Here is a 12,816-nt window from a genome sequence, read left to right on the forward strand (position 1 = left end):
CATGCCTTCGTGCTCTGGATTCCTGGAACCAAGATCTGTCTGTTCCTAAGTGTACTGTACTGTTAAACCAGGTAAGTGACTCATTCTAATTATCATCTTTCCAGATGATCGTGATCACTTACCTGTGTTTCTCTCTACAGAATCAGTAATGGGTTGCACCTCGCCACCTGCAGTCGCTGCAGTCACAGTTCCATAGCAGCGCATTTCTGTTCTGTCTGTTTTTGTTTTAATAAACATTTTGAACATTCCTATTGCATGTCTCACCTTAAATACTGCGTCCATCTGTCCCGTTTTATGACATGAACTAAATGATTCTATGTTTAGATTTCAATTTACCAAATAACTTACCCAAATTCATAATCGCCCCACTTTATCCTGGAGGGGGTCAATGGGACGGCGGCCTCAGCAGAGATTCTCAGACTCCCGTGTCCCCAAACACCTCCTCCAGCTCCTCTTGGAGCAGCCTGAGGTGGTCCCGGGCCAGTTGAGAGACATTGTCCCTCCATTGTGTCATCCACTAGGCCTCCTCCCAATGGGCCGTGCCTGGACATGCCAAATAAAGGAACAATATCCGTAAATATCTGCGGAATTGTTTACTTCTAGAAACGTGCACACATCTTGCAAAGTCTTTTTTTCTTTAGAACTGGTTAAATATCCACTCTGACCTCCAAGTCTGTTCAAAATTCAATTATGTCTCATGTGCTGTACCCTTTTTTTTGACCCATGACTGATTTTTAACCACAGTCTTCAACATTTGGTACTTATTTATAAAATATTTGTCTCTCCCTTCCTTGTTGGCCTTTTAAATTTTAGAAGAGGTATAACACAATTATAATGTGTGAAGGTGGTGGAAGAGTATAGAAACCTCTGTGCTAACCTTGGTAACAGATTGGCAGGATAACCAGACAGAACACACTTGACTTCTTGAGAAAGATTAGGTCCCTCAGTGTTTGCAGTAGGATTCAGAGTGTGGAGAGTGACATTTTCTGCCATTATCTGCTGGGGTAACAGCATCAGAGCAAATTATTTATTTTTAATTAAATTGAGCTCAACAAGCTGATAGAGAATCCGGCTCTTTTCAAGGAACTCCTCCAAAACCTGTTGAGATAATTTTATCAAGAAAGCTTCTTCATAAAATTAACATTTTGGAAAATGGTGAACATCCTCTTTATCAGATAACAGTATTACTGGGGGTGTCTTCAGTGAAAGACTTCTCCAAGTCCGCATAAGACCAACCACTACAAAAGGTCCTTACTACCTACAGCTATTCAATTTTCTTATGGCAGTTGTCGGCAAACCAAACTATTTAAAGAGCCATAATGGGCAAAAAAAAACATATCTGTCCTGAGCCGCAAAGATGTAAAAGTCTTATATAAGCCTTGTATGGCAACATGGGCTCTAAGTGTATCAGCCCACTATAAATGCCAGGACTACGTTGGCTTACATATATAAGCATTCATAATTACATTTTTAGCCTACAGTAGTGCAAATGTAACATGTGACTACTCTGCTGTACGATGTTCGGTGCTTTAAGTTTAAATTCCATCACAATATTAATGTTTTAGGTTTTGTTGTATTGAATGAAATTATAAAACACAAACAGGGAGAACATGCAAACTCCATGCAGAAAGACTCTGAGCCTGGAATTGAATGTGGAAACCTATTAATGCATGGCAGCAGTGCTACCAACTGTGTCACTAAGCAGCCCAGTTAGAAAAATTCACCGGTCAAAAGTGACTAATGAATATTCTTCAACTGCATAAAAGTATAGTCAGTTCAAGTGCGGGTGTCTGTTTTCAAAACTGCTTTATTGTGCAGTAAAATCATATGCATATGAAAAACACGAATCATTCTTTTGCATAAATCCATATAACTTTTAGCTGAATAACTGGTATGGAATATTTCTTCACATTGATGTGGCCCCTTGGTTGCTAACTTAGATGATGGTCAGAAACTATCTAGTTCATCAAAATGAATTGGATAGAAAAATATTTTTTTGCTACGAAGAGTCCTCAGAAAAACAGGTAAACAATATTTATCTGCAGCATGTCACAACGAAAGCATTGGGGTGTTGTGTCTGAAGCATGTGATCATGATGTCAAATGTTAGCATCTTAAATGTGACTTCTCACAGGTAAACAGCATGGCCAACAGTGAAACAGTCCACCGCGTGAGGTGCAAGGAAATTCCTTCTCAGTTACATATGCAGGATTACACCATCTGTTGACGCAGGAAGCACAACCCTTTTCTGTAGTTTTGCAACTGAAGTAGCCACGTGTAGTGCTAAAGAATTGTTCCATATTTTTGTCCTCGTCTGCTCTCTAAGCTTGACTCTTTTATTTGTCCATGATGACATTTTTCTGTGATATTGAAGTAAATAAATTATTTGAATTGCTTTCTCATTGCCCCTTAAAACAATTCTATGTCTTAAACCCTTTCTGTTTTATTTAAGATCATACTTAGAAAATGGAAATCTCCATCTGCTGCTGTCACATAACTCATCTGTTGTATCCATGGTATGTCATGAAAGAGGCTATTGCCAAAACTAAACAACAGAACTGTGTGAAGCAGCTTTAAAAGGGAACATTCTTTTCAGATGGGGCTGCACGGTGGAGCAGTTTGTTGCACTGTTTCTTTGCAGCAAGAATGTTCAGGCTTTGATCCCTGGCCCGGGGTCTTTTTGCATGAGTTTGCATGTTATCCCTGTGCACACGTGGGTTCTTTCTGGGTACTCAGGCTTCCTCCCACGGTACAAAAACTGTAAGGTTAGCGGCATCTCTAAATTTTTCATAGGTCTGGGTGTACCTCAGAGTGAGGACCATTTTTCCAATTTCACAATCAAATTGAGGACCAGTTGTTGCAAAGTGAGGACATTTTGAAGGTCCTCACATGCTATTTTGCTAATGGTAAGGTTTAGGGCTAAGGTGTCAATTGGTTAGGGTTAGGGTGAGGTATGCATTGGTAATGGTTAGGTTTATGGTTAGTTTTAGGGTTAGGGCATAAAAAAATGGAAATGACTGAAAATCAATGGGAGTCAACATGTGGTCCTCACTACAATGGCAGAACAAGTATGATGCATGTATGTGTGTGTGTATGGTTGTATGTCTTTGTGTGTCTCTGTGTTGCCCTGCGTCAGACCGGCAACCTTTCTGGGTTGTACCCTGCGTCTCGACCATAGACTGCTGGAGAAAGGCACCAGCCCCACCATGACCCTGACGGAATTAAGTGGGAGAAGATGGATGGATAGTTTTCAGATTAAACTGACAAATCATCACTTATAAGAACCACCTCCATCTACAATAATGGATACCAGCTTCAGCTTTTGCCCATTTCTCTATGCAATACAGCTTAACCAAAATTAGAAAGAATAGAGATCTTCTGTGGAGATACATTTCATGTCTTGCCATAGATTCTAATCTAAACAATTTTCTTAACTGTATCTTAACTGTGTTTTTACAATTGATGTCCTACTATAATCTTTGTATTAGTCTTAATACAAAGTATTAATTGTTAATTAATCTATGGTGTCCTCCACATGGCTGCGTGTAGTTTTAAGCTAGACTTGTAATGTCTTTCTTTTAACACAGCTCTCCTACTGAGGCCTGCATAGAAATCAAACATGTTAATAAGATTAAAATGCATACAGGTGGACTATGGTCATGAAGCAGGTGTCCTCTAAGTATACTTTCTTGCACTGGATTTTATTTAGGGGCATTAAATTATAAGTGGGTGAATCCATATTCTTTCAGTGATTCAGATTTTCAGTTTTTTAAGTCTTAAGTTCAAAAACCGTCCTCATTTTCTTTGCAACTCTCAACTGTGAACTCCTTTATCCAGGTTGATCCCATTGAATTAAAGGGTAAATGATAGTTACAGTTTTAATGTGATAGAAAAGTAAGAAAGAACAAAGAGCATGAATACTTTATCAGGGTACTCTCTGCATAATATGACAATTACAAGGCTCTTGTGTTTTGTTTTTTCTTACAAGCTAAAGGAAAACATTTCTAACTTAGAGAATTAGTTAGAATATGTCTGTATCTTAATACACCTGTTCTACCTAAAGTCATCGGAACCTCTTTCAGTAAAATAATCTTCAACACACAGTTGTCCATACTAGAGATAAACTAGGTCCTTTAAGGGCATTGAGTTTTTTTTTTTTTTTTAACACTGTGGTTGTTTTTTCCCCTTTGAGATGTGTTGTGCTTTCTTCATCAAGAACCGAAAGCAGGAAGTTTTGTAGCAGTGCTTTATTTGGGGATTACCCCCCTGCTAAAAGGCCTGAAACGTGTGATATATTTATTCTAAATAAGCCAGTTTGCTGCTTCAACGTGTGAATTCCTGAGCTCAAAGTCACTGATCAGTGACAACCACACAAACACACACCCTCTTCACTGATGACAGTTGTCTGAGTAGTATGTTTACACCTTTTAAGGATGTTCTACTCACCCTAAACTTGCATTCTTGCTTCTTATTGAGTTGCTCTGGCTTTTTTTTGTTTTTTCCTTCTTTTCCATCTCCCAAAAAAAAAACTCTGCTTCAAGTGATAGCCCCAAACATGTGCTCAGGCAGTCTTGAAAGTTTGAACAGAATTTAAATGATCAATTAAATGGACTAAATACAGTATCAACACATTGAACAAAGAAGTTAACTAAACCATACTAAATTAAAAAGTGAGAAAGAAAAAACTGAGATTCATTTAAATTGTTTGAATAAAACTGTTATTTTTTGTTCACAAAAACATGTGCAAACAACTGAGCTGTATTTTTTGGCAGTCATTCGCAGTCATTTGACTTCTAAATGTATTTATACCTTTTGTACATTCCTCATTTATTTCACACCATGTCACAACCAAAAGCTATGTTTTGTCGCAATCCTGCTTGGCAATAAATCTCATGCAACTTATTTTTGTTCTTAAAGTGGTGCCTAGACATAAGAAAAAATGCATGCAGGAGTTGAGCTGCAGAGTGGATTATCCTGGCTGCACCCTTGAAAAACCTGCCAGACCCTTTTTGTCTGTGACCAAACCCGAATTTCCTACTTTTCCAAGATTGCTGTTGTTGAAAGAAAGTCAAATCAAGTCCACTTTGCTCAGATTAGACCAAGATTTGGCCTACATGTGAAACATTATACATAGCACATTACCCTTTAAAATGGTGGTGAAGACATCAAGTCATTTATGTGTTTCTCATCAGCAGGAGGAGGAAAGGCTGGCAAAGCCGACTAAAAGAATAATAAAAGAATAAAGGTAATTTAAAAAATGGGTAATTTGAGCTTGATTTACAATTTTGAACACTATCCTTTACCCCCACTTAAAACATTTTATTTGGTGTATGACAGAAATAAATGCATTTAAACGCATTTAACAAGCTTAATTGTTTTACTTTCTCTTTGAGAGAAAGGATTGTAACACCATTTTTATTTCCTAGTTTTGACAACTGTGATACAGTTAATCAAACATACCTTATCTATTAATCTCCAACCCCCTAATGTTGTTTTGTCTGTCTGGGCTCTCTTCATCCTCCAGAAAACAAACTCCCTTATTATTTTCATTTAAATATATTTATCTTAGTTATCCTGATTATTAAAAGAATACCTGATTTAATTTAGTTCCTTATGTAGTCTTAGACATGCAACTCAAATGTTTTTGTTTTGAGAATCAATACGGAATTTGGAAAATTGTCACTTAAATGTAAAGCACCTTTTGATTGGAACAATCTTCCAAAGGCAATTGTTGCATTTGTGTTCACTGATCTGTCGAGAAACAGCACTGGCATCAATGAGTGCAAGTACGGTACTGACTACATCTTGAGTAAAATAAACATCACCGGTCATACTCTGTTTTACTGAGAGAATCACATTACCTATTAGCAGACTTATAGTTGCAACAGACTGATTAACTGTGATTCCATGTAAGTTACCAAAGTGAATCTGTAATTAAAAAGAAAAAGAAAATGTTTCAAGGCTAAAAGGGCCCAATTTCCTCCAGAGAATGTGCTGGAAGGCAGAGTCAATAGATCCTGATCTGCTGGTCCAACTGGTAAAGCCAGTGGGGGCGTAGACTGTCACTTCAAGCTTAAGAGGTGTGGTTAGAGAAGAACAAAAATATAGTAATAATAGGAACAGGTGCAGTGTAGGCTGCAGGGAGGAGAAGAAGTGGGATAAAATAATTCAGGTAGAGTGAGTTTAAAGCTATGACTTGTACCCTTTACAGCCTTTAATTACCCATCTACTGTAGGAACGCACCTTGTTACCAGTTTTTCCAGAACCGTAAGAATACGTTTTAAAGTATGTGTCAACTGAAGGATTACCACATCTTTACAATCACAGTTTTTCCTTATCTTTGCATGAACAGCAACAAGACATCGTGAGAAAGCAACAGGGATACCAGGCAAAGAGAAAGGAAAATGGCTGAGGCTCCAAAGATTGAGCTCTTTGTTAAGGTAAGATCATGAGAACGCGTCTTTTACCGACACAAGTTGAAATAATACAACTAGCTCTGTTGAACGTTGGTCATAGAAAGTTTGATTTTTTTTTTTTACCCCATTTGTAACTGACAGTTTCCTGACGGTTAGTTGGTTGATTGAGATAATATCACAATATGATACAGCATAGATAAGAGGAAAGATACAAAACAAAAAAAATTTGTTAAATATCGATTATCTAGAGTCCTTTACTTCCATTTTTAATTTGTTTTTAGAGCTGTTGTAAAACCTCAAAACAGATCAGGCTTCATTAGGTTACCTGTACAGGTATCTCTGTTTAGTCAAATTACAGACGGTTTAGTCACATTATAGATCAAACAGGTGGCAGCTTTTCAAAGAAAATCAGCCAACATTCCATTTTAGCTTACGCTTTCACATCTATACGATTTCCCCTCACGGTGTGCTTTGTCTTCATCAGGCCAGTGATGATGCTGAAAGTGTTGGAAACTGCCCATTCTGTCAAAGGCTCTTTATGATTCTTTGGCTGAAGGGGGTTAATTTCACCCTGACCACCGTCGACATGAGGAGGTAAGAAATATATTTTCTCAAGAGCCCCATCTTTGTATGGGTGACATCACAGTCACTGCCTGAAATGCAATAAACCAAAGATTTTCTTTATGTCACTATAAAAACTGAGATATAGACTGACTGTTGTATAGAGAATCTGTCTCTGTGGTGATTTTAAGAGAAAAGAGTTTTAAAACAAAATACCATTTCCTGTTAATGGAAATGATTATTTATTAAGTTGTGGTCATGTGGGGTATCAGTCAGCATCCGAGGCAAACTGTGATAAAATGTTCTTAATACAAAGAAAGGGATTTTTTTATTTTTTTTTTTTCAAGGAAATCCTGTAACAATAATGCAAAAAATAATAAATGCAACCCTGTACTCTCTGTTCAAACATAATGAAATAATCCTGAAGAAATACTAGATGAGATTTAGAGAAGCTTGCTGCTACAAAGGGCACACAAGTTGAACAGAAAGAAACATTTTACAAGCCTTTCTGTTAACAAAAAAACATACTTCAGATATTTGTTTATCAAAATTTTTCCATTTTGGAAGCATTTAGGTCCGTCTGCCAGTCCTTAAGGGTGTTGTCCTGCTGGTTTTAGGTGTGTCTCTGCTTAAATACACCTGGACCGAATCATTGGGATGGTGGAGAATGTATAAAAACTAATACTCATTCCAAATTTGGCAAATAGTAGCTTCTACCCTGCTATCTGTTCAACCTTGAGGGGTCAACAGTAAGAGCACTATCCAGGGTAGGAGAGGAACCCAAGACCATTGTGCTGAATCCAGAGAGCCTCCAGCCATATGCCGCCATTACGTGAAATATAAGAAGCTCTTCAATATAAAACCCAACACATATGAATCTGTTTACATTAACATGTGTCACACAGAGTAAATGTGAGGAAATTTGTGTTTTTATTGATACACTTCTCCTTGGATTTTTAAGCGTCCGTATCAATTTGTCCAAATCAAATAAAGCCTAACTGTATACTGACAAGGCAATATTGCCTTTTGATGCAGGGGTACATCTGAAGGGTCATAGGAACATTTGAGATCTCTTATAAAGACATACATTTTGTACTTAGTTACTGTAATACAATGCATTTTTACTATAGTATTACTATTGCTGAGAATCATCTTGTAATGTTGGCAAGCATAATGATACAGTTTAATCTATCAGATCTTTGCTAAATTTCATCACTTCTCTGCACCGTGTTTTTGTGTCAGTGCACTTTCAAAATAAGGGAAACTAGGTCTACAAAACGAAAAGAAAAATAATCTATGAGGGATATGCTCAAAGTGTTAGTATGATGGCAAAGTTTTGAAAAGCTATATAAAATGCACTATTTAAGAGATGTATGCAGAAGAAATAGGGGATGCGTAAAGAGCCAGTTGTTATTTTCTAAGTGAGGTTATTATCTGCAATAGTTCTTTTGTAGTAGAAAAATATCATATCTTAGGGAGCTGCCCCTGAAAAGGAAAGAAATCCCAAAGGGCTGAATAAAATGCACCTTAAATCCCTCTCCTGGTAGCTAAGACTCAGAAACTGAGGCATCAGGGTCACCAAATTGAACCATAAATGACTGTAAACTTGTAGGCGCTCAGTTCCAGCTGACAATCACTAAAACTCCTACACTACTGTATGTAATTATTGTTGCTCATGATGTTCATGCCTTTATGACACGACGCATTTATCTTCTGATGGATTCATCTAGCATTATGTTGCACAGGTCTATTCAAACCTTCAAGGATATGCAGCACGTTAATCTGCAGCAACAGTAAAATGTTGTTTTCATGTTCCCCTTATAGTAGTAAGTGTGCTTCATCTGAATGAGAAGGGCTTTTCTACTCTGATTACTCCTGATCTAATAGGCCTCTGGAGTATGTTGACCATATTAATGCCAATCCCTAAGCCAAAATACATTTAAAATTTAATTGATTCAACCCCAGCAGGAATGTTCACTCATTCATTCTGAACTCCTGGATTGGTTTGTCTTACGTTTTTCTTAGCATAATTTGTGAAAAATAATTTAATTTGGTGCATTTAAAAATGTGCCCAACCCAGCATCAGTACCAAAATCAAGCTATTTTTGTCGTTACAGCATCAATAAACAACAATGGCCCACTGGCCTTTGAATTATTGCTTTCCCACACTATCCCGCTATAAGTTTAAACTAGATGTATAGCCCCTAGTCTTTGTTCTGTCCATCAATCGTTGCTAAAAATGTTGTGTGTGTCCTTTAGGTTGCCAGCAGAGGGCTCACTTGTCCATATGATAACTATTGACAGTTGATTTTTGATTTATCAGCTTATATATTTGGAAATAAAAACAACATAATTTTTTTTTTCCAAGTAAGTTTTATCTTTAACTACTTTGTGGTGTTTGTCCTGTTGCAGGGCACCAGATGTTCTGAAAGATTTGGCCCCTGGATCTCAGCCTCCTTTTCTTCTATACAACGAAGAAGTCAAAACAGACACCAACAAGATTGAAGAGTTCTTGGAGGAGAAACTGGCCCCACCAGAGTAAGTAGAGCAATTTCTAAAGTATTTAGATTTTATTCTAACACTAATCAACAATTTTTTTCAAAAATGTATAGATATCCTAAACTCTGCTGCCGGTACAAGGAATCCAACACCACTGGACAAGACATCTTCCGAAAATTTTCAGCATACATTAAAAATCCCAATCCTGGGCTTAATACCAGTAAGAACATTTACTACCTGTAAAGCATTAACCCCTGATGGTAAGGATTGCAGAAATCTTAACTATAGTTTGATGCTTTTCTTCCAGTGCTAGAGAAGCAGTTTCTGTCAACTCTGGTCAAGCTGAGCATGTACCTTGAATCTCCACTCCCTCATGAACTGGATAAGAACCCAAATATCACAGAGTCTACACGCCTCTATCTGGATGGTGATTCTTTCACTTTGGCAGACTGCAACTTGCTTCCCAAACTCAACATCGTAAAGGTAAGAGAGAACACATGATAGTAAGACTTTACCTTCATAACAAACATCTCCCATAGTATCAAAGGGATTTTTTTTTCCACTTAAAGTGAAACATTTTTTCTCTCATTAGGTGGTCTGCAAAGAGTACCGTAATTTTGACATGCCCACCCAGCTGAAAGGCCTGACACGTTACCTGGATAACGCCTACAAACAGGACGAGTTTCGTTACACCTGCCCAAATGACTCAGAGATCCTTATTGCCTACAAATCTGTGGCCAAGTACTTGACCAAATAAACCAAGATAAATGACAAACAAACAGGGTTGTCTTTATTATTGTATTTATCCGCTTAATTTGAACCCTCATTTATCTTTTGTGTCGATCGGTTCATCTGTTTGTAAATGCATTTTGTTGTACATAAGCTTGAAATTATTCTCTCTTGCCACTGGGACCTTTATAACTATATATGACCTGTATTTATGAAAAGAGGAAGCAACAATATGTCATAACAGATCCCTATGCAAATAAAACCAGATGTTTGCAAAATAAAGTTTACATTTGCAGGTTTGGAAGGTTGCTCAATATATATCAACTGTCCACCCAATGATACTGTGTCATTCTGTCTGCTTCAGGCGTATAATGTGCGTATTAGTCTTTTTATGTGATATATATATATATATATAAATGCCAAAAGCTCATGGTTTACAGTTACTATATTGCTGTGTTTGCATTAGACAGTATTTTGGATTTAGTTAAAAAGTCTTAAACAAGAGACAACAAAAGTCAATGTCAATTTCAAAGGTGCATAAGCTATGTTTGCCTTTGTCACAAACTGGATTTTATTGATGCATGATAAAAAAAAGTATATTAACTACCTTATTATGCTAAATATTAAAGGCTGCATTATGTGAAGAGATTGTGGTTTTAAATGATTTCATTTGTTGCATTTTCTGAGAGAGAAAAATAACAATATAAGTTTGGGATACATTGACAAAATCCTATATCAATGATTGCAGTGAGCATATGTCTAATTTTGTAGCAATTCACCTTATAACAACATCAAAGCTGCAGTTTACATAGAGGATGGGGTTACCAACTGTTGCTAGCATGAAACAGTAGAATTTCAGCTAATCGTCAAAAAATTTTGTTTTATGAGGATGGAGATAACCAAGTAGAGTAATAGAAATTATAGAAAGTCGCTCTTTACTAACTCTTCATCAGCATATAATGTCATAATAGTATTCCCTCTCCTCTCACTGCAAGCTAATTTATACATCTGCTCAGATTTGTTTATTTCCAGAGAAATTACACAGGCACTGATTTGGCAGAAACTTTGTTTTAGTTTCTGGGGAAGAATTGTAAGAAGAGTCATCCGATCAAATTCTAAGGTTCCCAGACTCTGGATATTTTTTATGAAAATCTGTAGCAAATGAAGCATAATGCAGTTGAAAGGGAAAAAGATATTAAAAACAGTCTGGGGAATGATTTAAAAGATGAATGGGATTAAAAAACAGTAAGAATATCCAGTTTTACTTTTACACAACCAGTGTGAAAGCTTAACACATTTTATTAAAATTAAAATGCTGCAGGTGGTGTCAGAAACTATGGCAGGAATGTCTTCTCTTAGTACTCAGTCTGGGAAGAACCACATGGTTAGGTTTGAGCCGGTTAACATTAGCGCTGATGTTGCTGTCACTGGTCATGAAGTCCCAGAGAACTCCGGCTGAGTTACGATGAGCCCTGGTTAGGCAGACGGTCATAACCATGAAAACAACAGTAGCCAGGAGGAACAGCAGGACAAACCAGAATCCGTAGCCTGGGGCGAAGTCCAGGGTCAGAGCCAGGTGATCAGAAGCCCAATGATGCACTGGAGGGAATCCAGGATCAGCTTGAGGTAAGAGTTCCAGGTTAGGAAACGGGCAGGCAGACAAACAGATCAGGGTCAGGCAGAACAGGCAGGCAGTCAGATAAGAAAGGGATCAGACAGGCTCAGAAACAGGGACAGATCTGGTCAGTCAAACATGCAGGAGGTCAGGAATCAGAATGCTGGAATAGATCTCTCCAGTGCCTCGAAATAATCTGTCGCTGATGTTTGGTCTGAAGGCTGGTTATATACTGATAGCTGCAGGTGGATCAGATGAGTAGTAACAAGAAAGGAGCAGAGCTGACCATGTGTCTCGTGAGAAAAAACACAACAACAACAGCGCAGAGAAAAACAAAAGGAGAGTGTGAAAAAAATCCACTTTTTTTTTAATCAGGAATTGGAGAAAGTGAAAAGCTTTAAATATTGGGAATGTGGTTGGATGAAAATTTTACATGAAAGGTACATATTTAAAGAGTCTCAAAAAATATAAAAAAAGTTCTAAATATAATGGGATGTTTAGTAGGGACTAGATGAGGTGCAGATAAAGCTACTTTAAGGGCAATTCATATATAATTAATAAGGTCAGTTCTAGAATATGGGTGTTGGTATTTGCATCAGCAGCAGAAACGGTTCTTCAAAACTTAGATTTGAGACTTTGTATATGAGCTTTTAGGACAACTACTGTGGCAGCTTTACAAGTAGAAATGGGTGAAATGCCATTGAGTCTAAGAAGATTACAACTGTTTCTACTGGGCAGGTCACTGGGGTCATAATCAATGTCATCCAACACAAATCACTCTAAAACCATGCTGGGTGAAGGAGAGAAAAAAAAATAAAGCTTTGAATGGATACCAGAGAGCTGCAGAAATAGGAGCACATCAACTGGTTATTAGTCCACAAATTCATTTTTCATAATACAACCACATCCCTGAAGCTTAAATAAAAAAAAAACAGGTTGTATCTATCCTATACTAGCTTCTTTCATTGCCTTCCTGTTGAATCCAGAATAGAATTTA

The 12,816-nt window shown here is 37.3% G+C and overlaps 1 protein-coding gene across 2 annotated transcripts; it reads left to right on the forward strand.

The window, feature by feature from the left end:
* The first annotated feature begins 6,111 nt into the window (after nt 1-6,111).
* On the forward strand, nt 6,112-10,843 carry LOC107099994 (chloride intracellular channel protein 4-like). 2 transcript variants are annotated; one of them, XM_015398347.1, is made up of 7 exons: nt 6,112-6,171; nt 6,352-6,439; nt 6,900-7,009; nt 9,389-9,514; nt 9,589-9,695; nt 9,783-9,958; nt 10,068-10,843. In XM_015398347.1, exons 2-7 carry the CDS (start codon nt 6,404-6,406, stop codon nt 10,230-10,232), a joined length of 720 nt encoding a protein of 239 aa, XP_015253833.1. In that variant the 5' UTR covers nt 6,112-6,171; nt 6,352-6,403; the 3' UTR covers nt 10,233-10,843. The 2 variants fall into 2 exon arrangements, with proteins under 2 accessions (XP_015253833.1, XP_015253825.1); XM_015398339.1 differs by having other exon boundaries at nt 6,119-6,266; nt 10,068-10,842.
* The last annotated feature ends 1,973 nt before the right edge of the window (nt 10,844-12,816 follow it).

The sequence above is a fragment of the Cyprinodon variegatus genome, unplaced genomic scaffold, assembly GCF_000732505.1.
Source record: "Cyprinodon variegatus isolate N-32 unplaced genomic scaffold, C_variegatus-1.0 Scaffold29, whole genome shotgun sequence".
Lineage (NCBI taxonomy): Eukaryota > Metazoa > Chordata > Actinopteri > Cyprinodontiformes > Cyprinodontidae > Cyprinodon > Cyprinodon variegatus.